The sequence below is a fragment of the Lynx canadensis genome, chromosome A3, assembly GCF_007474595.2.
Source record: "Lynx canadensis isolate LIC74 chromosome A3, mLynCan4.pri.v2, whole genome shotgun sequence".
In the NCBI taxonomy this organism is placed as follows: domain Eukaryota; kingdom Metazoa; phylum Chordata; class Mammalia; order Carnivora; family Felidae; genus Lynx; species Lynx canadensis.
This window is the reverse complement of record NC_044305.1, coordinates 63,112,842-63,140,317: the sequence shown is the minus strand read 5'-3', so window position 1 is coordinate 63,140,317 and position 27,476 is coordinate 63,112,842. Positions and strand designations below refer to the sequence as shown.

The 27,476-nt window shown below is 47.2% G+C and overlaps 2 protein-coding genes across 2 annotated transcripts in view; one reads left to right on the top strand and one right to left on the bottom strand.

The window, feature by feature from the left end:
* Positions 1-1,498: 1,498 nt before the first annotated feature.
* Positions 1,499-19,694, bottom strand: ABCG8 (ATP binding cassette subfamily G member 8). The gene is made up of 13 exons (XM_030310503.1): positions 19,599-19,694; positions 13,546-13,647; positions 12,223-12,373; positions 9,739-9,977; positions 9,086-9,218; positions 8,715-8,984; positions 6,146-6,308; positions 5,973-6,056; positions 4,878-5,077; positions 4,357-4,433; positions 3,381-3,648; positions 2,277-2,404; positions 1,499-2,191 (listed from the first exon to the last, which is right to left on the bottom strand). The coding sequence occupies exons 1-13, from the start codon at positions 19,659-19,661 to the stop codon at positions 2,054-2,056; spliced, it is 2,016 nt and encodes a 671-aa protein (XP_030166363.1). The 5' UTR covers positions 19,662-19,694; the 3' UTR covers positions 1,499-2,053.
* Positions 19,695-19,945: 251 nt separating this feature from the next.
* Positions 19,946-27,476, top strand: part of ABCG5 (ATP binding cassette subfamily G member 5) — a 31,705-nt gene continuing 24,174 nt past the window's right edge. Inside the window, exons 1-2 of the mRNA XM_030310505.1 lie at positions 19,946-20,192; positions 20,876-20,997. Of these exons, the coding sequence (XP_030166365.1) occupies positions 20,047-20,192; positions 20,876-20,997 (268 nt within the window). The 5' untranslated portion in view covers positions 19,946-20,046. The remainder of the gene's footprint in view (positions 20,193-20,875; positions 20,998-27,476) is intronic.

Sequence of the window (27,476 nt, the reverse complement as noted above, 5' to 3'; positions counted from 1 at the left end):
ACAAAATGAGCCTGAAACACTTTTTTGTGAAAGAAAATGTTCACACAATGATGGAGACATATCAAAAGGATGCAGAAACCAGCTTGAATGGGCCTGAGGGCCAAAACAGGGACAATTTGAGTGTGAAACTTAATCATGAGACTAAGGGATTATAACCCACTGAATAAAACAGGACACTACAGGTTTATATTGCTATAAATTGAAAAATCGCTAAGTGGAAGGTTTAATGAGAAATAGGCAACTCACATATTTATAAAGCACCTACCTATAGAATGCTTAATTACCAAAGGGGGGATTGGCTGTGGAGAAGGCTGGCAGACACTCCCTTGATCAAGTGACCCAAGTGGACATCTTCGGTATAGGACAAATTGAAATCCTCACCACCGACAGGATGCAAGGAGAAGGGTGCATCACTTCTGCAACATCCCTGCCAAAAGAAGTGCCTGTGATATCCCGTTAAATTCATGACCAGAATTTTGTCATGAAAATGTATCAAACTCAAGCTGACGGCTAATTTGCAGAATCTTCAAGTGTCAAGGTCACACAAGTCAAGGAAAGTTAAAGACTGTTCTAAACTAAAGGAGACCAAGGAGAGTTGACGACCAGATCCAATGTATGATTCTGATCCTGATCCTTTTGCTATGAAGGACCTTGTCAGAACAATCAGTGAATCTTGAATGGGGCCTGCCAGGTATCAACATCATAATGTGCCATGTTATAGTGTGGCAGTGTAAATAATGGCAGCGGAAATACCCTGAGTTTCATGGTTGTACTGTAAAAGGGCAGTGTGCTAGAACATTGCCTCTCAAACTCAGGTACATAAACCACCTAGGGATTTTCCTAAAATGCAGATTTGGATTCAGTAGGTCTAGGTAGAGTGTGAGCTTCTGCCTGTCGGAGCAGCTCCGAGGTTAAGACCCATGCTGCCTGTCCAGAGCAGTTAGTAGTAAGGGCCCAAGGAAACCTGGGGTGAACATTTACTATTTGCCTCCCACTCACCTTCCTCCCTTCTTTGGTCCCAGACTCTGGTGTTTCCTTTGGGAACAATCTGCTCCCCTTGGTGTTCCTGTTTTGCATCAGATGGTCCTCAGTGCCCAGGCAACGAAGCACGTAACCTGGGTGTCATCTATCCCGTACCCTGGCCACTGTGAAAGGTTCAACACTGGTCCTCAGACCCAGCCAGGGCCAGTGACAGGCAACTCTGAGAGGCCTGGCTGAGCTCACACAGCCTCTACAACCATCTTCATCTTTTAGAGCCTTCTTAGAATTTCCAAGCCTTACAGTGGCTCAGGACTTGCCTTTTGCCCTCCAACTCCTAAAGGCCTCCAAGGCTTTCCAAACCCCACACTGGACTCTACCACATAGTAGCCATGTGACTTTACCTAGCAAACTGAATTTTTGCCTCAGTTTCCTCATCTATAAAATGGGATACCACCCCTCAAAGGGTTGAGAATTCTAGGATATTCCTCCACATAAGTGTTTTGAGCTGTCCCTGGTATAGATCAGATGTTCAATAAATCTTTAATTGTTCAGTTTGGCTTTTGGAGCCCATGATCCCACACAAAAAGAATGGCATCTCACCGGTATGTTTTAGGTCATCTTCTGTATTGAGAGTGACTTAACACAGAGTTTGAGGATCCTGGAAGACGAGGCCAAACATTTTGCTAGGCATTGTTATTAATTCCTATGGATCCTACCAGTTCTCACACAGCCTACTCAATTCATTCCTAACTCGCTCCCATCTTGCACTGAGTTGCCTATATAAATACATACGAAAAGGAAATAAATTAGCAACATTGTAGATGTCCCCAAGTATGGTTTTCATTCCCAGAAATCGCAAGCTCTGGCCAGTGATCAGAAATCCCCTTCCACTGTCTTTATTCTACTGCCATCCTGTGGCCAGCCTGTGCCACTGCACATTGAGGGCTGGTGTAGCTGAGCTCCCTGTGCTGTCCTCCTGGTGCCCGGGATGGGGCTCCTTGGGAGGAAGGAAAGGAGTGCAGTTGAAGGGTCTTCTAGAGTCCCCACCAGCAAGCAGCAGTCTGGGCATGAATCACCAGTCTTGACTGGACTTCTGTTTGATGAATCTCAGGGCCACATAGTACAGGATCACAAAGCCACCACTGATGCCAATAAGGATGAGGTAGATGACGTAGAGAGGGTATGAGTTCAGGCCCATGGAGCTGAGGATCTGGGGACACAGACGTCAGTAAACCCACTGAGAAGACGTTCAGATGGATGTTATCTTTTTAGAGTCGAAGGCCTCAGCTACTTACTACGTCTCCCCGGATAGGGATGGTGAGGTTGCCGACGGCCATGTGGTAAGTGTGCCCTTTAAACTGAACCTGCATCAGCCCTTCAAAACACCAGCGGAGGAAGGAGACTTTGGAAATCCAAGCGGGCACTGAAAATAGCGAGACTCATGTTATTCACACAGGCTAACCACCTGCTCCCTGGGAAACACTCCTGGAGACGGGGCCCTGGAGGCTCTTACACAAGGGCAGCAAGGTCCCCGAGGGAGCAGGAGGGCAGGGAGAGGGCAAAAGGGCAAGAGGGGCAGCTTGGGACATGGATTGGGACAGAAGGGCCAAGTGGCTACAGGAGTCACCACACGTTTGATTGGTAACAATTTGAGAGAGTAACTTATTAAATGTCCCAGCATGTTCTCAGCTCCATGGAGGTACAACTGACATTTCTGAGTCTGTGCCCTGACCCGATGATGGTATCACAGAGCTAGGAGTAGGAGGAAGGAACAAACTTGGCCCGAATGGTCAGGAAAGGCCTGGCAGAAGAGAGCAGCTGTGGAAATGGGGGAATGGCGCCCTACAGAGAAGAGCCTCACAGGCTCAGATGTGAGTGCATGGAGGGTGTTGGGGACTTCAGAAGAGCTAGGTGGAGGCAGTGGAGAGTCAGCAGCCCTAACTAGAGGACTCAAGCAAAGCAGCAACATGGAATTCCGCCTTACAAAAAGCCCTTTCCATGGGCAAGGGTCGAGAGGGATGTGGAAGGATCAGGGTCACAGAGACCATAGCTGTGGTCTGACACCAGACAGTAAGGCCAGGGCTGGGGGAGATCAGGCAAGGCGACATCTGAGAAAGATGTGGGAGGCAGAGTTGACCTGACTCCCAGGTGAAATGTGGAGAGTGAGAGTCAAGGGTGGCCTCCAAGTGTCAGCTGAGGGATATGAGAAGGTGCCATCTACACCCTCTCATGGAGACATTCCTTTGACACGCAGGACAGTTGGCAAGGACACCTGCTCCCAGAAAAAACAGGCTTTAAATGGATCTAAGTGATGAGTCCTCATCCCCAAGTGAATATAGGCTTCATCCAACCCCGGAAGGCCTCAAAAAGCTTGACCAGGGGAGGGGAGCACGCCTTACCTATCCACAGGTTATCCAAGCTTATCATGAAGCCCCCGGTGAGGTAGAAGGAGTTGTAGAGAGCATTCCCAAAGAAGGAGGACGTATGAAATGTGGGGAGCAGGGCAGCGGCACCCAGGGCCATGATCCTGCAGCAGAAGACCACCAGCCACACCAGCAGGAAGTGCAGTAGAAAGGGCTCCAGGCCCGGGCGCAGGTTAGCCAGCCAGTAGATGGGCACCCCATAGATTATGATGTAGACACAGTGCTCTGGAAGCTCCCCTAAGATCTGCAAAGAATAGCCCTTGCAAGGACATGGAGCTAATGCCTTCATTGCCAATTGTTCTTTAAGTGTTTGAAGATAGTGTAACCCTCAAGGATGTCAACCCTCCCTCCTGCTAATAGCCAGACTGCAGCAGGAGGGCCCGTCAGGGGCCCATGGGACCCTGGAACATGAGCTCACTGCTGGTTTCCCACTGCAGACGCCATGTGCTCCATCTGGGAGAGTTCAGAACAGTTTCCCCCGCGGAAGCAGCGTGGCCTGGTGAAAATGGCAGTTGTGTATCTATTCTCCTGTTTCAAAGTCCCCACCCTGCCTGCCCAGACCAAACAGCTGTGGGGCTTTGAGACAGCTGCATAACATCTGAGCCTCCACTTCCTGGAAATAAGTACAGTAACACCTGCTGACCTGCTTCCTGGAGATGTGGGGAGACTGGAGAGGTAAAGTATGCTGGATTTTCCCATCTTTTCTTTTCTTTTTTCAGATTTCTGCTGACCAGGAAAGTGTCACTCTTGGTCTACAGTCCTGGTCTTCGGGTAAATGTTTAAAAAATAGCAAGTCTCTGTAACCCCCTAGGGAACGTGACAGCAGCAAGCATAGATGATGCATGGCCCCTGGTTCAGCAAAATACTACTCTGGAGCTTCTGTACAATGCAGTGTAGCTTTCTCTGTCCCTCTGCCCCCCCTGGTAACTTGCTCTCAGCCCTGACCAGTCACCTTGGTAAAGAAATATGGACCAGCAGTGTACAGCCCGTCTTCTAGTTCATAGTAAAGCATTGCCCTCTCTGAGTGACCTAAAAACGGGGAGAAAAGGAGAATGAAAAAGTGACATTAATTTTCAGTGTTTCTGTTTTTGAGTCTCTTTTAGCACATTTGTAAATATTCCTGTGGCCTAAATGTGTCCTATTTTTAAAAAGCAGGCAGAGTTAAACCATCCTAATTTAAGGTGTTTGTAATTCTGTAACTTCTGAACTGCTGTCAAATATAAATCCCGCTATTATAGGAATGTCTAATACTGCTTGGCAATCTGTGTTCATTTGCATACTAATATTAATGTGCGAACCTTAAAAATCATCATCTTCTTTTATTTCACAATCATGGTGAAAACAGTCAGCAAACCCATTCTCCCCAGGAGTTTGGAGGAACAGAGGTCGGCCTTGGACCAGCTCAGAGGGGTGACTACCACTGTGTCCTCTGGTTGCTCCGGGTGTGGGTCACAGAGAGCAAGGCACACTCACATTTGGATATGACATCCAGAATCACGTTGAAAGGGATAAGAGCTCCAATCATGAACAAGAGGGCAGCTGTGTCCATAAAGGAGAGCTTGATGGCCCCATGGCCATAATAGAGGAACCCAATGACCAGGGACATCAGGCAGGCCTCTGCTGCATGGATGAGGAGAGTTGGCAGGTCTCGGAAATCGTTGAAAATCTGACGACTTAAAAAACAAAAGAGGTGCCAAGGGAATAACATACACCACCCCGTGACACTAGCAATGTCCTTCCGTCTATGCAGGGATGAAAGCCTCACTTTACTCTCTCATAAAATGGAGGAATAGCAGTACCCAATAGCAGTACCCCCCTCGCAAGGATTCTGAGGCTCAAATGAGATCGTGGATGAAAGCATCTGTCTCACCGTATGTACATAATAAACAATTGTTACTTTACTGTCAGTGTGTCAGCCTTGCAATTTTACTTAAACACATTTTCTTAAGGAAATAACCAATCACGTGTGTAAAGATGCACCTACAAGGAAGTTTCTTGCAGTGTTACTTGTCATAGCATAAGCCTGAAAAAAATCTGACCATCAATATACAGTTTGCAGGAAAATGAATTATGGCTAGATTGCAATGCTGAGGAAGACCTAACCGGATGACAGGTACAGGCCTATTCTATGTGCAACCAAAAACAAAAAAAATGGTTACAGAACCATATGCAGAGTATGATCCCACTTATGAATTACAATGCTTGTGTGCATGGGAATATCACCCACCAAACACTTGGGTCTCGTTTACTCTGAGGGCTGGCCTAAGAGGAAACCTTCTTCCACTGAGGTTCTCTTGTATTGTCTGAATTTTTCATAATGATCCTATGTAATTTCTACAATTATTCAGCCAGTAAGAACATTTTGATTTTGTTTAAAGAATATAAGTAACAGGAGTGTTCTGTATTATACAGAGAGAGCTAGTGCTAGTCTTGACGATACTGGTTTTTAAAAATTCTACCTTTTGCTTTCTCCTTCAAATTCACTTTATATAGAAAGGGCTTAATTTGACACAATAAAGAGGTCTGGGGTAGGGGAGGTGGTGGTGGGATGAAATGGCAGATAATTACCGGATCAGCATGGTGAACTGCTGCACAGGGCCAGGCAGCTCAGTGGAAGTCAGGGGCTGGTGAGTGTCCTGGGGGAGGGCCTGGCTGTCAAGAGGCAGAGGGTGTCATGGGACATGGGGGCGGCTGCCTTCTGCAAGGAGCTCTCCACCCAGAGCCGCCCTGGCCTGCCTTACCTCTCCAGGCAAGTGCCCTCACCCAGCTCCTTTGCCTCCGCTCTCCACAGAAAGTCATCGAAGCCACGAACTTTTTCTCGGAACACGGCTGCAAGGGACCAAGCCTTCTCCCTGGTGGCCACTTCCTGTTCTCTGCTTCGCCTGTCGATGCTAGTCAAGTCCACTGTAAGTAGAGGATGTGGGGCCATGTGTGGCCAGGTCTCTGCACCTGCTCACAGGTGAGGAGCTCACTGCAAGGCCAGCTCACAACACTGGTCAGCCCTTGGAGGTTCTGGGACATGCTCCCCACCCTGTGAGGGTGGACCATGAAGTGATGGGAAAAGCAGAGAGAGGCAGAGAGATACCCAGGGCTGGCCTCCCCCATGCTGGGCCTAGCCACATCCACTTCAGGGGAAAGCCTGCTTCAGGGAAAAGGCAACAGCACAGGCCCTGTGGGCCCTGGCCTCCATCCCAACACCCAGGCTCATTATGGGGACATCCCTAGGACAGGACAGGATGCAGTGGGCCTTTGGAGCCAAAGGTCATGGCACAGTTATGCCTTGACTCCAGCTCAAGTCATTAAAGCTTGTGACAGGGACTCAGCCTTCCAGGTGTGCCGTCTACCCATGAGGGGAAGGGAGGCTGGCCATAGGACAGCTGGGAAGTCTGGGCACTGGGAAATTCTAGTTCTCACTGTAGATTAGTAATTTGGCTCCCTAAGCAACCTGTCTAGAAGGGGAGAATGTTTTGGCTGGAGGTTGCCAATGTCTGGCCAACTCTAAGCAGAGCTGTCACCGCCCTCCAGGGGAAGGAGCTGGCATGACCAGCTGGAGAACCAGGCTGCTGTGCACCCACCTCTATGTTACTTGTGGGGAGCATCTGGTAGTCCCAGCCACAGCTCTACTCTCATGGGGCTCCTGCGATGTCAGAAAGGCACATCCACCCAGTCACCACTAGGACCCTCCTGAACCCAGCCTCACTGCAGGCTGGAGGGTGGCTCACCTCCCTCCATTTCTCCTCTTAACCTCTGTCTCTTCCTTCCTACCATTTTCATGACATGTCCCATGGCAGGATAATGTCTAGGAGCGGTCTTGTAAAATGCAACATGTCTCCTCAGTGTGCAGGGCTGTAGATCAGAACACCAGATTCTCTGGGTACTGCCAGGCCCTGTACCCCAGATTGGTAGGTGGTAGGCAAGAGCCCCCCACCAAAAGTGATAAAAATATAAAATAAAGAAAAACTTCTGTTCAGGTCTGTTCTAGGCATTTGACTTCTGGTAACCCCGCTCTGGAGTTACTGCATGTTGCTCCCGTGGCCAGGTTGACAGATGCCCTCTGCCCCCTTTATCTGGAAATGGCTAGCCTCAGGATGATACGCTGCCAGGAAGCCAAGCTGGCTCCTGAGCACTGGGAGGGAGGGTGACCTCTATGTGAGTTCACACGCTGTGAGTGCACAGGGCAAGGGCTGGCAGACTGGAGAGAGTCCCCCTGGGGTGGGGAAGAGCACTGGATGCTGACAAGAGGATGTGGGCCCAGGGCCAGGAGTCAAGTTGGGGGCTGGACACACTGGCTGGGAGTCCCAGTTCTGCGTCTTACAAATTCTCTGCCAAAGGTTTAACTCTTCAGACTTCCGTCTTCTCATCTGTATGGATGGAAATGGCCTTGGCCTGACAGGGCTGTGAGAGTCAAAGGGATACCCTCTGTAGCTTGGTGCCTTTGGGCCCAATGTCTGCCCTCAAGGACATGGTCCCTGTTGTCATGGTTATTGGTGAGGCCTTGCTACACTGGGCCATCTTGGGAGGAAGGCTGGGGCTCCAGGTGGCATATTGGACAAGCCACAGCTACTGTCTCCCCGCCCCCTCCCCCCAGCCACCCTGGTAAAGCTGTGTGGCCTGGCCAGCAGCCATGGCACGCCTCAGCATTCAGGGTCCAGGGATCTGCTTTCGGGTCACACGCCTGTAAAGGCAACTATCTCTCCAGGAATGAAGGAACTATCTCTCCAGGAACTAGCTTACGCTTTCCCTGAGAGCTATATGATTGAGGGCTCAGGACCCTCAGCAGGAAAGCCTTTCTGGGGGTGACAAAGCAATTTTCAGACCTAGTGCCTCATTGACCAAGACCTCCAAAAGGCCCTGAACTCTCCGGGCCCTGGGGTCCCTCCACCATGCAGTGCTTTCAGGCTCCCTGCCTCTGCGGGGGCACCAGGGCACAGCTTGAAGATTTCCTGGTGGCCTCCTAACCTTAGGTATCCTAAATTTCCCTAAAGAGTCTGAATAAAGACCACAATTCTAGAAAATTGATCCAAACCCTCTTGAATTCTATCCCCCCATCACCCGCTTTGGAACTCACAGGTTTCTTATCATGCACACAAGAGTGGCTATGTCAGAAGCAGGATTTTCTTGGGCCCTTGTTTCTAGTATTCGATACTTGGCAAAGTGACACACATTCTCCAGCCCACTGGCCGCCCTGCTCCTATATCCTACTCCCCTCAAACCTCTGAGAGCTTCCCTCCTGAAGCTCTCCATCAGGCCCTGCTGGAGCTTCGCGGGGGGGGGGGGGGGGGGGGGGGGGGGCGCTGCTTGGGGGCTCACCATAGAAGTCTGCAGGGTTGCTGTAGCGAGGACAGGGGTGGCCGATGGCTGTGAAATACTGCACCATGTGCTGGGCTGCCCCCAAGTAGATGGTGGTGCCGGACGTCATCAGGAGGACCAAATCAAAAAGCCTGAAAATGTCAGACCGAGGCTGGTGGAGGGAGATGAGCACCAACCGGTTGCCTTTGGCCAGGCGGTACAGCGTTTTCACCAGGTTGTGGGCCGTGAAGCTGTCGAGGCCGGAGGTGGGCTCATCCAGAATGAGGATTCCTTCCCAGCAGAGACAAGGGCCTAGTGAGCCGGCAGGACTGTGGCTGGTGGGAGCCAAGCCACGGGGGCGCCTCTGTCCACCCTCCTCCCCGCCCCCTCACCTGGGTTCCATAGGAGCTGCACCGCGATGCTGACTCTGCGCCGCTCGCCCCCAGACACGCCCCGCACGTACGCGTTGCCCACGCGCGTGTGGGCGCACTGGCGCAGGCGCAGCTCCGCAATCACGTCGTCCACCTGCGCGGGAGGACCCAGGTTTAGGCGCGGCGCTGCCCGCCCCGCTCCGGGTTACGTGGGTGCTGTCCTGGAGTAGAAAGCGGCTGCCCACCCTTGCCCCCCGCCCCACCCCCTCTGGGGGGGTTTGAGCTGTAGCCTTCGCTGCCCCATGCAGTGTTTGCTCCCGCATTTTTTCTGCATATCCTGAGTGGGTCTCACGCGCCGAGGGCGGAGCCATGTTGGGAACGTGGCCGCGACCTGGGGACAGGACAGCAGGGCACTCTGCCCACACGGAGGACCGGAAAACAGGTAGACACTCCTCTCACGTTTTGTCCTGTGCGGTGAAGGGACCCGGCCAGGGCGTAGGCGGCTTACAGAAGGATGTGGGGTTTAAAGGCGGACAGAGGGCAGGCTACCGATGGAAGGATGGGGAGCTGGGCTGCTCAGAGTTGACCTGTGACTGGGCCCTGAGGCAGGGGGGGAGGGTCGACAGGGGGAAGGATGTCATGGCTTCTTGGGGTCACCGGGGTCAGGCAGTTACCCTTTTGTCACGCTGGGCCTGGGAGAAGGTTCTGGGCAGGCGTAGCTGGGCAACAAAAGCCAGGGTCTCGCGGACGGTTAGGTTGGGGAGCAGGTGGTCGTGCTGGCGCACGTGGGCCACATACTTCCTCACGAGCTGAGGCGTGCTGGGCTGCCCGTTGATCCAGATTTGACCTGACTTAATTTTGCCGCCGTGGCCTCTCCCGGTGATCACGTCCAGCAAAGAGGCTCTCCCACACCCTGCGAAGCCACCAGAGACCTCCTGAGAGCAGAGCTGCGGGGGCTAGCCTGGAAGCCCTGGCTGCCCGCACACTCTTTCAGCCACCCTGGACTTCTCTGTCCTTTCAGAAGTGACCAAGGCCCTAGAGAAAGTGGCACAGCTCTTGGACCCGGATGGGTCAGCCTCAGCACCTGGAGCTCCAGGGCTTTCACCTGCAGCTAACTTGAGCACCTTTGGGGAGCTGGAGGTACATTAATGTTGGGGGTTCAAGCCGCTCAACTAGCGGATCCAGGCTCTGAGATGGCAGGGGACTTTGTCAGTATTCACAGGGACACTGGGATTTCCAGTCCAAGTGGGAAGTTCACTTTCCTAAACAGCACTTTAGGAGAGGTGTGGGTGGCCTTTGCTGTGGAGACCGCCTAGTGCAACTGGAGAGACCTTCCATGAATCAGGAGAGAACACCAAAGGCATTCAGTTGGCTGGAATCTCCAATTCCGTAAACTCCTTCATTGGCAAACACTGCTGCCACTACTGCTGATTCTACAGAAGCAGCCAAAATGCCTGAGGCTGTTTGGATTTATTATAAATTATGATGAATCTTCATTATTTGTTTTATTTGTTAAGCCTCAGGAAGTATAATTGATAAGTTATAAATTTTAAATTTAACTTTATATGTTTTTATAAAAAAAAGTTTTTATAAAAGTTTATAAATTAACTTTTTAATTTAACTTATAAGTTAAAAAAAAAAGTTTATTTATTTTGAGAGAGAAGAAGAAAGAGAGCACAGGAGGGACAGTGAGAGAGGGAGAGAGAATCCCAAGCAGGCTGCACGCTAGTGGTGCAGAGCCTGATGTGGGGCTCGAACTCACAAACCATGAGATCATCCCTGACCCAAAACCAAGAGCAGATGCTTAACTGACTGAGCCACCCAGGTGCCCCTAATTGATAAGTGTTTCTAAGCAATCATTTAAATAATTTCAGTCAAGTAAACCTGAAGCTAAACAACACTGATCCTAGAGTCAAGAGTCCTGGAGACTGCTCAGCCTCTCCAAACTTCACTTGCCTCAGGGATGCTAACAGCTGCAGGGTCATGTGTAGCGAGTATTAATTGTGGGGACTCTTAGGCTTTATGCAAGTGCCTTGGAAGGCCCGTGTATCTCCCAGATTCTCAGTTCATGAAGAAAAGCAAATATAACAGGAAAAGCCACCAGGAGTTACAAACAAAAACAAAATTGGCTTCTGAAGTGTATGTTTTCTTTTTTAGGTAAGAATTGCAGAGGCAGAGCCAAAAGTGGGCAGGACTTGACCTGTGGTGTTATTTCAGTTACAAAGTGCATTGACATACATTATCTTGTTTGATCTTTGGTTAGACAATAAACAGAATTTTCTTATCGGAAGACTAAAAAATTGGAGATGTTCAAAAGTTCAGTAATCTTTACTTCTGGAAATGATTAATTAAAAAGAATAAAGTGTTCTAACACCATCTAAAAGAGAAACACCTTGATATGAGAATCAGAAGACCAAAGTTCTAGTTCCAGCTCTGCATTAAATGTATGCCCTTAGGTGAATCACTCACTTTGTCTAGACTTTAGTCTCCCCCTCTGTTAAATGAAGGTGTTCATATGTTGGGGTGGGGGACAGGAGGACACTCTAGAAATATTGAGGACCAGATAACTTAAAAACCCTCCATTAAAGAGGCTTCCAGACTGGTAAGGAGAAAGAAATAATACAGTGGAGAGAGTGAACACCATTCTCCAAGACCCCTTTCAGCTTTAGCATTGCATAATTTTAAGTTTGGCTTGCAGAATCACTCTGAGGCACTCCAAGATTCTGGATCTTTGCAGGTGGTTGAAGGCTGCACTAAGACTTGGAGGGACTCTCAAAGAAATGGGAGCTGTGGTGGGTGCTGTGCCTACCAGGTTGTGGGAGAAGAGTGAATGAATGCCCCTGGCATGGAAGAGTCCCCTGAGAAGAACATTCAATTCTGAAGATCTTAGAAAGGTTTTTGCTCTGGATGCAGCTTCAAGAGGCACACTCATGATTCATAATGATGGCAGCTATCTGACAGCTAGTAAATGGAGGGACTTGAACTGGGATTTGAACCCAGGTCCACCTGACCCAGAACCTGTGCTTCTCACCCATTCTGCTGTGGTTATTCTACTAGTCAGCAAAGAATTCTGTGAGAAGCATCCATCTGTCTGAGGGACCATTCTGCATTCCAGAAGAGACAGAACCCATCGCCTCACTGTTTGCCCTTAATGGTACCTGAGCTCCCTATGATGGCCAGCATCTGCCCACTCCTCACTTTGAAGCTCAGATTTTGGATGCCCAGCTCACAAGAATCCTTGTGAGATGCCCAAGGCATCTTGAACTGAGCCAGCTTCTCAAACCAGGGCACCTGGGAGTCCATGTCCACCTGTGGGGAGATATTGCAAGGTTCTTCAGAGGGCTGAATAGAGGGTTTCAGCAACTTCTGTTCAACTGTACAGAAGACATCCTCCTGCTGTTGCACAAAAAGCCTAAGGGGCCCCCACCTACCATGCTGAGAACCTGAAGCTGCCATTTCCAAGTCTGAAGTTAAGACATGGGAAGCATGTGTAATAGCAGAATGGAAATGAAAACATAAAGCAAAACAATGTCTTCAGTTCTTCAGTTAATGATAATTTACTAATGATTTGTTAAATGTTTATTACATGCAAGGCATTGTGTAAATCTCTATTTATTATCTCATTCAGTCCTCCTTGCAGACCTATAACATAGGTACCATTATAATCGCTGTTTTACAGGTGAGGCTCAGAGCAGTTACTTGTTCAAGGTCGCACAGCTAACAAGTGGCAGAACAGAAAATGCTTATGGTGAGGCTCATTAGCTTGTCCTAATTCACATTCACAGGAAGCCAGAGTTGGGCCTCTGAAGTTTACCATTCTGCCCCCCCAGCGTATTCCATCTGAACTGCCAGGGGTCTACCCCCAAGGAGGTCTGGTAAATGGGGTCTTGAATCTGACCAAGGGGTCCTTCAGAGCCTCTGAAAGGCCAGGAGTCCTTGCACTTTGGATATTTTATTAGCTCCAGGGACAGTGTACTTTGCAAGCAAACAAATAACAAAACACGAAGCTGGTGAAACCTGAAAGTCTATAGTTTAGTGAAACCTGAAAGTCTGTAGTTTAGCGAATAGCGTCACGGCATTGTTAATTTCTTGGTTTTCATTATTTTGCTCTGGGTATGCAAGATGTTAACATCAGGGGAAGTTGGGCAAAGGTTACATGGAGACTCTGTACTATTTTTGTAACTTTCCCAAAAGTCTAAACTTACTTCAAAATCTGAAGTTAAAGTTGGAGAGATTTGTTTTTTCCCCAACAGGGTCACATAATTTCTTTATGTTTTAACAGAGGTCTTGTTCTCTAATGCCTGTCAACTTCCAGCTACAGTATGTATAGCTGAAGGAAGTCTTGTGGTACTTTCACCCAACATGTGAGACATCAACTTGGCAGAGGGCCCTCAGGATGGGCTCACCCTTACCTTCCACTTGGGGAATCATTTGGCCTTCCCTGCCCACTCCTACCACCTTGTCCTCAGGTATGCCTCTACCTGGTAGCTGAGATCCTGGACCTCCAAGGTGTTGGACTGGCCACTGTAGGTGAAGTATAGGCTGTTGTCATTTTCAGAGGAGAACAAGCTGTCCTGGAGGCCCTGCTGAGAAACATGACAGGTGAGGGGCTTCTTCAAAAGCCACTTAGGACTTAGGAGAAAACAGGGAGGAGACCCAAGAGGTGAGAGCTAGCAGCAGCTAGTGTGGTTGAGATCCTGAACTGGCAACACGGGTTTAGGCAGATAGAGCCCAAGGGCTCTGAGAAAATAGGAACATCAGTGAGAGCAATCTTTTTTTTTCCCTTCAGAGGGAGCTTTGCGGCTTCCCTCTAGCACAGCTCCTGGCTCCAGAGAACCTCAACCCCAAATTGGTGGAGCCCGAACCCAGGCACCCTATGGTGGATGAGACCCAGACTCTGGACTAGAGAGAGCTTTGTGAGCTGCTATGCTTTGGGGAGACCTTAGCTGGGGCTTGTCCTTAGCTTTTCTCTTCCCTGCCTCTGACTTACTATTTCCTGATGCCAAAGAGACTTCACATGCCTGGTATGTGAAGGGATACAGCTATCAAAAAACTAGTGCTCGGGGCGCCTGGGTGGCGCAGTCGGTTAAGCGTCCGACTTCAGCCAGGTCACGATCTCGCGGTCCGGGAGTTCAAGCCCCGCGTCAGGCTCTGGGCTGATGGCTCAGAGCCTGGAGCCTGTTTCCGATTCTGTGTCTCCCTCTCTCTCTGCCCCTCTCCCGTTCATGCTCTGTCTCTCTCTGTCCCAAAAATAAATAAACGTTGAAAAAAAAAATTTAAAAAAAAAAAAAAAAACTAGTGCTCAATATTTGGAAGACACAATCCTTAGAAAAGTTGCATCTTATTCTAATGAGGAGTTTTGCATAACAAAGCCATTCAAATGATTTTGGAAGAAGCACCATTGTTATGTCATCGTCATTGTCAATATCTTGTTGCTGTTGTTGGAGTGATGTTGTATTTGTACATCAAGTAAATCGATGTTTTGTGGTATCGCTGATACCTTTGAATGGTATTAGCTATCAGCATATCTAAATTCCTTCCATTTTATCAATTCAGTCATTTAAATTATTGAGGCTCCCCCAGAAGAAGAACCTGCCTACTAACATTTCCATTTTTATTTTATTTTTTTCATGTTTATTTTATTTTTATTTTTTTTAATGTTTATTTTTGACAGAGCATGAGTGGGGGAGGGGCAGAGAGACACAGAATCCGAACGAAGCAGGCTCCAGGCTCTGAGCTGTCAGCACAGAGCCCGACACGGGGCTCGAACTCACAGACTGTGAGATCATGACCTGAGCCGAAGTCAGACACTCAAAGCGACTGAGCCACCCGGGCACCCCTTTAATGTTTATTTTTGAGAGAGCGACAGAGCATGAGTGGGGAAGGGCAGAGAGAGAGGGAGACAGAATCTGAAGCAGGCTTCAGGCTCTGAGCTGTCCTCATAGAGCCTGACGTGGGGCTCAAACTCACGAGCCATGAGATCATGACCTGAGCCAAAGTCAGACACTTAACCCACTGAGCCACCCAGGTGCCCATCACGTTTCCATTTTTAAATGCATACAATTTTTCCTTTTGTTTCTTAGTGCAGGAAAAAGTGTATTTTTTTTTTTTTAATTTTTTTTTTTTTTCAACGTTTATTTATTTTTGGGACAGAGAGACAGAGCATGAACGGGGGAGGGGCAGACAGAGAGGGAGACACAGAATCGGAAACAGGCTCCAGGCTCTGAGCCATCAGCCCAGAGCCCGACGCGGGGCTCGAACTCACGGACCACAAGATCGTGACCTGGCTGAAGTCGGACACTTAACCGACTGCGCCACCCAGGCGCCCCCTTTTTGTTTTTTTTTTTTTAATTTTTTTTTTCAACGTTTATTTATTTTTGGGACAGAGAGACAGAGCATGAACGGGGGAAAAAAGTGTATTTTTTAACAAGTTCCAGTTGACCCCATGATGTTTCCTCCTCAGAGCTGCCACTCACGCACTGATGTGTTCAGTCAAGTAAGCAAGCAAGCATCCAATACTTATTGGGAGCCCACATGATGCTACAAGTTTGGAGTTTGGGATATGACAGTGAAAAAGATGGTCTCTGAGAAACTTAAACTTTTTATTGAGGTAAAATTGGCATATAACATTATACTAGTGTCAGGTGCACAACACAACAATTTAAGATTTGTGTACACTGCAAAGTCACTACAATATGTGTAGTTACCATCTGTCATCATGCAAAGAAACTTAGACTAAAAAAATTTTTTTTAATGTTTATTTTTGAGAGAGAGAGACAGAATGTGAGCAGGGGAGGGGCAGAGAGGGAGACCCAGAATCCAAAGCAGGCTCCAGGCTTTGAGCTGTCAGCACAGAGCCTGATGCAGGGCTCAAACCCACAAACCATGAGATCATGACCTGAGCCAAAGTCAGATGCCCAACCAACTGAGCTACCCAGGTGCCCCAGAAAAGCTTAGATTTTAATGAATGGGACAGGTGGTCAAGATGGAGCAAGACAGGCCAGGTGTAGAGCAGGCTGACCTCAAGCATCCATTCAGGGTATGTTTATACTATGTACACAATGCCTACATGTGCTTTGTGTGAAAATAAAATGACTTACATTATGTGAAAATAGCCTCCAAAAGTCTCTGTCAAACTTCCCCTGTAGTGGCAGAGGTCAGAAGTCCTTGGAAAGGACCACAGAAATGGAAGATCAATACAGGTGATCATCTATGACAGTAACTATCAGTGAGTAGTCCCCAGAATTGCAGGGCAGTATGAAAACAGCAGACCATGGCTACTTATCTTATCTGATGTTAGAATTATTACCATACATATCCTAAATTATACAGAAGAAACTGGGAAACGTGAATACCTACTTTAGCAGAAGGGCTATCTTTGTGGAATAGAGAGGAATGCAAGAGAGAAGGGTACAGGGAAGAATGAGGGGAGTGAACTTCACAGTTCTTGGTAGTTAAGTTGCAGGTACGTAAGAGTTCACTGTTTTTTCATCTGATCTGAACTATCTCAAAGTTTGTTTTCCATCTAAGAGAATGAACCTTTGAGTAGAACTCCAGAGTAGTACTCCCACCTAGCCCCTCAAGTGCCAAAGCCTCCAAGGCAGGAGCTGGCTATGGAGATGGAGGAGGGGTGAAGGTCTGTGCCCTCAGAGATGGAAAGGGAGATCTCTCCTGGGGGAGATCAAGGCCAGCTACAGAAGGTGCTGAATTTCAGGCAGGTCAACCCTGCACCTGACCCTTGCTCACCGCTTCCACCACTAGCACTCACACTGCCTAGTTTCTCCATTTAATTGTACTAAACTGTCAGAAATTCTGGTAATTACTGAGAGACTCATTGAGCTAACATAAGATGCTTATTTGTTTGGTTGTAAAAAGTAAACATCTGCAGGAGGGACATTAAGTCGATTGATATAAGATATGACTCAGCTCAGAAATTGCTTCTGTGAACTAACACCTGGCCAGGTTATATTTCAAGTGGAGGGGCAGCTAAGAAAGGGACATTGGACATTTTGGGCTCTGGAGCAATATGTGCAGGTGACCTAATGCCTGAGTGGGTTCCACTTTCCAGATAAGTGCTTTGGAAAGGTGGAGCATGCTGGGGCCCTGGGGAAAGAGGTGTCACAATAGGAAGACAGATAAAAGGAAGGAAAGAGGTGCTCCCTGTTGCTGGGGGGTGGACAGTACCCCTCATCTTAGGCTAAGTAGGCTGGGCACAGGCAGCCAGGGACCTCAGCTGCCATCAAGGGACCATGACTTCTGGGTCACCTGTAGTTGGTTAAGCAGCCGACTTTGGCTCAGGTCGTGATCTCCTGGTTTGTGGGTTTGAGCCCTGCCTCCAGCTCTGTGCTGACAACTCAGAACTTGGAGCCTGCTTTGGATTCTGTGTCTCCCTCTCTCTCTGCCCCTCCCTGGCTCGTGCTCTGTTTCTCTTTCTCAAAAATAACGTTAAAAAGAAAAAGGGGGGATTGTGACTTCCTGGAGCTACACATGCAGCACAACTTTCAGAGGAAGAGAATTCGTTTCTGGGTTGGAGACAGCCTCTGCTCCATTTTTAAGTATTTCCTTGACTCCCAGGATGGATTTGTTAGGTTTTGAGGTTTTGACAAATTCTCTGTATTTTTCAAATACTTAAATATCTATTCAGTTGACATCTTAATCAGTATGACTGTCAGAATATCACTTAAATTTCTGACAGGTGACATCCAAAAAAGCAAAAGCAGGTTTATTTGTAGGTAACCTGTTCAGCTCCTGCTGGGCTACATTGTAATTTCTCCTTGTATTAACTTCTGATCAAATGCCTGAGTCAGAAGCACAAATTAGAAGGGAACTTAGGGAGCACAGAGCCCAAGTTCCTTTTTCTAAGATGAGGAATCCATGCCCTTGAGTAGTAGTGATGTGCTGATGACTCAGTGTCTGTGCAAAAACATGCAGGGTTTGTTCTTGGCTGAGGGGATGAGCCTGGGCCTTTATTAAAATGCTCAGACCAGATCTTACACATCTTTGTCCTGAGGACTGAGCCCCTCTAGTCCTCCTCTGGCCACACTCCTGCCCATGGACTGTGGGCCAAGGGCACTTGCCACTCCAGGCACCCCAGGCCCAAGGGGCATTTGTCTGTGGAGAGCGAATGGAATGTGGGTAGGCAGGATGGTGTGACCACATAGGGGTGTGTGAGTCACATGTTGCACTAGGGGTGGGCAGAGAAGGGGGACAGACTGTAGCACAGGGGTGGGCAGAGAAGGGGACAGAGAAGGGAGCCAGAAGCCGGCTCCCCTGTGCCACCACATTCTAGCTGCTGCTCCAAAAGGCCCTAGGATTTCTAAACTTACATCTGGCCTTTCAGGTTGTTGAGGAAGGTATGTCAAAATAGGAAGATAGAAACTTAACAGTTCTTAGCTTGATAACTTTAAAATAACTAGACATAAGATATGTATCCCTCATCCATCCTCTTGTTCTAGGTGCCATATATGTTGGGGGAAGATTATCACTTGGAACCTTGAGTTACAGAATTGGAGAAAAGGAAATTGGAAATGGCAGGCTTTCCCAGATGTTGGATTTGGGCAGTTATTTGCATTCCATGCTGTGGTAGCTGATTTGTCAGCCTTTTAGGCAGAAAATGTCCCCGAAGCCATTACTGACTTTATATACTGTTCAGGCTGTGAGCACTGCAGTCAGCTCCTGTGAGGCATTTCTCGGCAGGAGCTGGCCATGTTCCCAGATCAGAGCTGGATATTAGTTATGGCTGCAGGGCAGACTAGGAATGGACTGGGTTGAAGTCCTATCCTAGCAAGAGAGGACAGACCAAGTGGCCCATGGCCTTCCCTTTTGGGTGTGGAGTCCGCAGACCTTTCTTGTCTTTCTCTCCCTCCTCCCCACAGCAGGCAAGATGGAAAGGTGGGCTGGGGTGAGGTGGGGTGCTTCCTTTCTGTCTTCCAGTTTAGCCTCCTGCTTCAAATCCCACCCATATCCTTACTTTAGTCAAGGGCCATTTCTCAAGTAAACATTTCTCCATGTAACTTGGGTGGAGAACTTGTACCCCAACCTCTTGGCCCCCTGATTTGCTGTCTGTCCCTTTCACCTCTTTCTGGGGTCTTATATCTGCCTGTTGTGGTCATGTTATTATATTCCCATAAAAGTTGCCTGCCATCATATGTCATCAGTTTACTGCCTCTGAGACTCTGAGCCTGACAGACACACAGATGAAGGAAACACTGCAGAGTCCCCGGTATGTGTGAACACATCTCTGTTTGGAGTCTCATTTAGAAAAAGCTGCATCAGCCCAAGTAACAAACAGGAACATCATTTCCTTGTAGGAGTGTGCCTTAGGGCAGGAAGTGACCTCAGAGGCCCCCCACCCACCCCTGACCCCTGAATCCCTTCCCCTCAGCCCTTTGATACCCAGGAAGTAGAGTTCTGCTGCCATGTTCTCCCTCTGCTTGTGGTCCTGGTGGTGAGTTAAAACAAAGTTCTGGAGAAAGGAAAGAAAGGTCTGATTTGCCCCCACCCCCCATGACTGAGGTGACCGCCCATCACTCACGGAGGCATCCTGGGGAGCAGCCCTGTTCCGCAGCCCTCTGTCTTCTGGGACTGTCTCAGCCATGGGGCCCAGCGGTGTCTGTGCCACTTTGCTGAGGCTTCCTTCACCTTAGCTGCTACCTGACTGTGCCAGTGTTTTCTCTTTCTCAGAGTTGGGCAATCTCTGGCCCTGGTTCACTGTGCCTCCCAGCACTCCTCTCAGGCAGGCCCTCCTACAAACACAGGCTGTGTGTTCTGCCTGCTGCCAAGATAGTGCACATGCTCTGGGTAAAGGTACATCAGATAATGGCATCCGTGGCCAAACCCCAGTCCAGCTGCTGCAAAGGTCTGGAGAGGGACTCCAGAGCCCTGTGAGGAACAAGCAGGGCACTGTGCTGCTCACTCCTCTGTTGGGGCTCCCCCAGGAAGGGTCCGGCCACCCAAAAATTCACCTCTTCTGCCTCTTGGCCATGACTGAACTCCCATCTCTGACCTCTGTGGGGTCCTTGGGGCTCCAAGTAAACAGTGGCCCCCAGAGCTCCCCAGAGGAGGTTCCTACAGCTTGTTCAAGGCCTCGACACAGCCTGGGCATTCTCCATGCCTCCTACAGTGTCAGGTAAGGTTGATGCCTCTTCTTCCTGCTGGGAACTTGAGGCTGGGCTTTGTTTTTGTGGTCATGGCCTGAGGTGAGTGGGCCTCTCACCCCCTCTGCTGGCTTTCCTTGCTAATGGGGAGCATACATGGAGGCTTTGGGCTCCCTCAGTGGATCAGGGTGGAGAGAGGAGAGGGGAAGGGCTGCCAGTGGTAAATGAACAATGGTGAATGGCCCCCCCTCTTGCCCATGGCAGGACATGGAAGCTCTAACAGTGAGGCAGCTGTGCTCTGCCATGTGCCCAAGCTTTGGGCCTCTTACCCCTTCCTCTGTGTTCCCCCGTGTACAGCCTGCCCCATGGGGATGGAGAGGGCTTGGGGAATACTTACAACACAAATGGTAATGAAGCCTGGTGAAGGAACACAGGATCAACTAAAGGAATAAACAGTGTCCTGTTTGCTGTATGCCACCCAGCCAAAGAGAGCTGGTATTCAGAGCAGCTCCCAGGCAGGCGTTTTACACAAATGAGCTTTCTCGGTTACTACCTGCCAGCGTCCACAGAGAGGGGCACTGAACTGCAACCACATTTAAGAGAGAGGCACTGAACCCCAACCACATTTAAGAACCTGTCCAGAGACCACTGGCATTAGTGCTGAGGCACAAGGGTTTGGCCCCTTCTGGAACCCCACACTGCCTTTCCTTTAAAGTCACCAGGTTGGACCCTGGTGGGACTTTACATCTTGCCGGCAGCAGTGGGACAGGCAGATCCTCAAGGATGTCTCCTTGTACATCGAGAGTGGGCAGATCTTGTGCATCTTAGGGAGCTCAGGTAAGCTTGGGAAGTACTTTAAATGTATGTTCTCAGTGAGCATTCAGAAAAGGCTTTGGCTTGCTTTGAACACATTGGGAAAACAGGTTTAAGTTGTAGCAAGAGGGCCACAAGTTTGGTATTAGAATGAAATCAAATGACATGTCTGACTGAATGGAATCTGGTACTAATGTGACGCCTTTAGAAGGATCCTTGGAAAAGAATAAACTCCTGGGGAGCCTGGGTGGCTCAGCTGGTTAAGTGTCTGAGTTTGGCTCAGGTCATGATCTCAAGGTTCGTGGATTCGAGCCCCGCATTGGGCTCTGTGCTGGCGGCGCAGAGCCTGCTTGGGATCCTCTCTCTCTCTTTCTCTCTCTGCCCCTCCCCCACTCACATAGTGTCTGTCTCTCTCTGTCTCTCTCTCAAAATAAATCAACTTAAAAAAAAATAAAGTCCTTCCTAACATATTAGTTAATTCATATTTCAAAGTATGGAAAGCCCCTAACATGGTGCCTGGCATGTAGAAGTACTCAGTAAACACAATTTCCCTGATTTTTATACTGTGCTCAGGGGCAGGAAAAAAATTAAGCACAAAGATACCCACTTAGCCCCATATCCATTGTTTTGTTTTGTTTTTTTATGATGCATTTCAAATATACAGGCAAGAGTAGAGAATAAAGAAAGTTCATGTATTAACATCTGGCTTTATCAAATCTTTTTTTTTTTTAATTTTTTTTTTTTTCAACGTTTATTTATTTTTGGGACAGAGGGAGACAGAGCATGAACGGGGGAGGGGCAGAGAGAGAGGGAGACACAGAATCGGAAACAGGCTCCAGGCTCTGAGCCATCAGCCCAGAGCCCGACGCGGGGCTCGAACTCCCGGACCGCGAGATCGTGACCTGGCTGAAGTCGGACGCTTAACCGACTGCGCCACCCAGGCGCCCCTGGCTTTATCAAATCTTAACATCAACATTATACCGTATTTGCTTCATGTCCTTTTTTTTTTTTTTTTTTTTAAATCTAAGTCAACATATAGTGTAATAATGGTTTCAGGAGTAGAATTTAGTGATTCATCACATATAACACCCAGTGCTGATCCCAACAAGTGCCCTCCTGAATACCCATCAGCTATTTAGCCCATCCCCCCACCCATCACCCCTCCAGCAACCCTCAGTTCTCTGTATTTAAGCGTCTCTTATGGTTTGTCTCTCTCTCTCTCTCTCTCTCTCTCTCTCTCTCTCTCTGTTTTTATCTTATTTTTTCTTTCCCATCTCCTATGTTCATCTGTTTTGTTTCTTAAATTCCATATGAGTTAAATGATATTTGTCTTTCTTTGATTTTGCTTAGCATAATACACTCTAATTCCATCCATGTTGTTGCAAATGGCAAGATTTCATTTTTTTTGATCGTGGAATAATATTCCATTGTACATATAGACCATATCTTCTTTATCCATTTGTCAGTTGATGGACATTTAGGCTCTTTCCATAATTTGGCTATTGTTGATAGTGCTGCTATAAACATTGGGGTACATGTGTCCTCTTTTGTATCAGCATTTTTTTTATCCCTTAGATAAATTCCCAGTGGTGCAATTGTTGGGTCGTAGGGTAGTTCTATTTTTAGTTTCTTGAGGAATCTCCACACTGTTTTCCAGAGTGGCTACATCAGATGCATTCCCACCAACACTGCAAGTGTTCCCCTTTCTCCACATCTTCACCAATATCTGTTGTTTCCCGAGTTGTTATTTTTAGCCATTCTGACTGGTGTGAGGTGGTATCTCATTGTGGTTTTGATTTGTAGTTTCCTGATGATGAGTGATGTTGAGCATCTTTTCATCACATCCTTTTTTTTAAGGAATTAAATATTACACACTTCACTGAGGCTATCTTTGTGCCCATTTCCCACTTTATCCTCCTTCTCTATTTTGGGTTATCTACACTTGAGGCTGAATTCACTGTTTGTCTCTGTGTCCCTACATCAGCCAGTCATTGCTCTGGGCAGGTGTAGCCTCCAGAGAGGCAGATCCTTGTGTCTGAGGGCAATGGCCCATGGGGATCACAGCTGTTGACTCCTCAGCATTGACCCTGACAAGTGGATCTGCATGGACACTACAGGGTCCACTACTGCACTAGGTTATCCCATACACTTTCAGGGTAAAAGATTCTGACAGACTGGCTTCAGAGGAGTTTCCTGGTTGAGTTCTTGTTTGCACTGCATTGTTGACATTTCCTGGCACTACCTACTTGCGTTCTTCTCTGTAATAGCAGTGGGTAACACAAGTCTGCAAAAGTCAAGCACGGTCAGCCTCATTTGACCTGGGAGTTAAATCCATAGCCATTCCCCTGCTACAGCAAGTAAACAACTGGGTGGCAATAGTAGCATTAAGATTAAATGAGAAGGAATTCAGTGACAAAAAGTGTTAACCCTTTGCTGAGATTTCCTGTCAGTTCCTATTTCCAGTTTTTCAAAATTTCTAACTATGTGCATGTACTGTGACATCCAGGGTCCTTCTAATTTTCCTTTTGTTAATTATTACATTCTTCTTTAAAAATAAGAAAACCTGAGTTATTCCTGTAGTTTTTTGCTTGTCTTCTTTCTGTAGGATTAGAGTGGTGTGTGGCACACAACAAAGAATGACTTCACATTCTCAGAAGGGTGTCCCACAGGCCAGTGTCATGCTTCATGCACATCTCAGCAGGACAGTGGGTGGGAGGCCTTGATCTGGGAGCTCATGGGCTGGTTTGTGATCATACCTAATCATAGTTTTATAACAATGTCTATCCTGTTATACTGGCCATGAATTGATAGTAGACTGCAAATTCACCTGGGGTGAGGTTTTGTTTTGTTTTGTTTTCTTTCTGTATTCTCAACAACTAGAATAGGACTAACCACATAGTAGGTACTTAGTAATATGTGTTGAATCAGTGGTATGTTAGCATTTCACAAAATGACTTATGATTTCATTGGTGTCTTACCTCACACAGCACTGTTTGTCAAATCTTTATTAGTGAAGCAAAAGAAGACAGATAGTCCAAGTCTCACAACAGAATGGTCTAATGTAAGCCTGCCTAGGGTCACCCAACATTCCGGGGGAGGGTAAATATATTTGACTCATTATTTGCTATCACTTGGGACCCAGACTCTGGGCTGCTTGCTCCCTTGTAGAGGACTATTTAGTTATAAACAATTTCTGTCTGTTTAGGGAAGATAACTCCAAAGGTCATGGTTTTATTGCCCTATAGGGCATTAACCTTTTGTTTTCTTTTTTTATTGTGGTAAAGTACACATAAAATTTACCATCTTAACCATTTTTAAGTGTACAGTTCAGTGGTAATAGATACATTCACATTGTTGTGCAGCCATCTCCACCATCCATCTTGCAAAGCTCTTGTAAAGCTCTTCATCTTGTAAAACAAACTCTACACTCATTAAGCAATAACTCTCCATTCCTCTTGCCTCCAGCCCCACCATTATACTTTGTCTGTATGATTTTGACTACCCAGCCTCATAAAAGTGGAATCATACAGTATTTATCTTTTTGTGTCAGGCTTATTTCACTTAGCATAATGTCCTCAAGCTTCATCCATGTTGTAGCCTGTATCAGAATCTCCTTCCCTTTTAAAGCCCTTTTAAATTCCATTGATAACTATACCATATTTGCTGCTCTGTTCATCCATTAATGCATCCATTAAAGGATACCTGAGTTGCTTCCACATTTTAGCTATTGTGAATAATGCAATGAAGATGGGTGTACAAATATCTGTTTGAAACTGTTTTCAATTCTTCTACCAAGAAGTAGAATTCTTCTACTTCTTTTTTTAAAAATTTTTAATGTTTTATTTATTCTTGAGAGCAAGTGAGCATGAGCGGGGGAGGGGCAGAGCGAGAGAGGGACACAGAATCCGAAGCAGGCTCCAGGCTCTGAGCTGTCAGCACAGGGCCTGAGACGGAACTCGAACTCACAGGCTGTGAGATCATAACCTGAGCCAAAGTCGGATGCTCAACCAACTGAGCCACCCAGGCGCCCCAGTTCTTCTACTTTTTCTACCAAGAAGTAGAATTTCTGGGTCATATTGTAATTCTATTTTTAATTTTTTAAGAAACTACTGTTGTTTCTGCAGTGGCTATACCATTTTATATCCCCACTAACACTGCACATGGGTTCCAATTTCTCTACATCCTCACTGACACTTGTTGTTTTCCAATTTTTTGATAGTAGCCATCCTAAAGAGTGTGAGGTGGTATCTCATTGCAGTTTTAATTTGCAGTTCCCTAATGCTTAGTGCTGTTGAGCATCTTTTCATGTGCTGCTTGGCCATTCATATATCTTCTTTGGGGAAATGTCTATTTAAGTCCTTTGCCCAATCTTGAATTGGGTTGTTGTCGCTGTTGTTGTTTCTGAGTTTTAAAGCTCTCTATGTATTCTGGATATTAATCCCTCATCAGATACATGATCGCAGATATTTTTCCTATTCTGTGGGTTGCCCTTTTACAGTGGGGATAGTGTCTTTTGATGCACAGAATTTTTTTAATTTTCATGAAGTCCAATTTGTCTATTTTTTCTTTTGTTACCTGTACTTTTGGTGTCATATTCTAGGACATTAAGCATTTTTGTGTCTAACTTTGCATCTTCTTCTTTTTATTTTCCACTGATTATACATATCAGTTTCTTGTATTATTTTTTTTGAATAAACTTTTTCATCCTGCTGGTCAATGACTAATGAGTTGATAGGTAATAAAGTTGAGATATCTTTTTTTTTTTTTTGAGATATCTTTAAAAAGAGGTTAGCTATGTATTTCTATGTAAAAAGTATCCCAGAACTAAGTGGCTTAAAACAATAAAAATCATTACTATCTCTCAGGGTTTCTATGAGTCAGAAATTTGGAAGAGACTTTGTTGGGTAGTTCTGTCTGGAGTGTCTCATGAGATTATAGTCAGAAGCCTGCTGGGCTGCAGTCATCTGAGGGCTTGAGCAGAGCTGGAGAATCCACATGCAAGGCAGCTCCCCTGCATGCTGGCTAGCAAGTTGGTGCTTGCTGTTGCTTACTGAGAATGTATAACATGAGAAGAGCCAAAGGCCCAGGAGAGAACCCTGAGTGTCACCCACAGGAGGCTGGGAGGGAGCAGCCAGACCAGCAGGATAAAACAAACAGGATGAAGTGGCATCAAAGCCAAGGGAGAGAGATTTATAGAGCAAGGCAGGCAACAGTATCAAATGCTTTTGGGAGGAAAGTACCCACCAGATACAGCAGCAAGGAGGCAACCTTGATGACCTCAGGGAGGCCAGTTTTGATGTGATGGGACTGGAATCCAGGCCCGAAGATATTTGGAGCTTCTGTCAGAGTTGAGGTTGGATCACAGAAATAGAAGGTCAAGGAAACTTCTAGTTAGAGGAACCACATACGAGGCTTAGGATCATGACTGGGAAATTTTAGAGCATGTTTTGAAAGACAACATGAATGAAGTCACATTTTGTTTTTTTACACTCCCTCCCTTCTTCCCACACTGACCTCTACTGAACATGCTGGAGCTAACTCTGATCTTGGTCAGCCCATGGGTTAAATAAGAACACCACCGCTAATGGAGTTTGGCTCATTCATCTTTGTACCCCTCACAGCAACAAGCAATTGCTTTACAGTATTTGAACAAAAGATCTTCTCTGCGGTTTTGCACAAATCATCATATCCTTGGTAGAATTCTGTCTTTTCAGGCAGTTCAGAACCTCTTGCCTGTTAACTTCTTAGCAGCCTGACCATGCTAATTCCTGTGTCCATTGACTCTCTGGGCTCATGTAGGTTTATGTCCAGTATGAAAACGAGGGGCCAGCTGGTGTCTTATCCTAACTGTATCACCTAACCTCTAACATTAGAAAAATGAAACCAGGGGAAAGCTGTTAGTGAGGTTCTCAGTGTAGGCTGAGGCCAACGTGATTTTACTAAAGGGCTTGCTAGGTTAGTGCTTCTGAAACTCTGATATGTGTGGTAATTACCCAGAGATTTTATTAAAAAGCAGAATCTTGGGGCACCTGGGTGGCTCAGTCAGTTAAGCATTTGACTCTTGATTTTGGCTCAGGTCATGATCTCATGGTTCATGAGATGGAGTCCTGCGCTGGGCTGTGCACTGACAGTGCAGAGCCTGCTTAGGATTCTCCCTCTCCCTCTGCCCTCCCCCCCCCCTTCAAAATAAATGAACACTAAAATATATATTTAGGGGCACCTGAGTGGCTCAGTTGGTTAAGTATCCAACTCCAGCTCAGATCATGATCTCATGGTTCATCAGTTTGAGCCCCGCATCGAGTTCTCTGCTGTCAGCACAGAGCCAGCTTCAGATCCTTTGTTCCCCTCTCTTTCTGCCCCTCCTCTGCTTGTTCTCTCTCTCTCTCCCTCTCTCTCCCTCTCTCTCTCTCTCTCTCTCTCTCTCTCTCTCTTAAAAATAAATAAACTTTTAAAAAGTATGTATTTTACACACACACACTCTGAAATCAGAATCTGATTCAGTA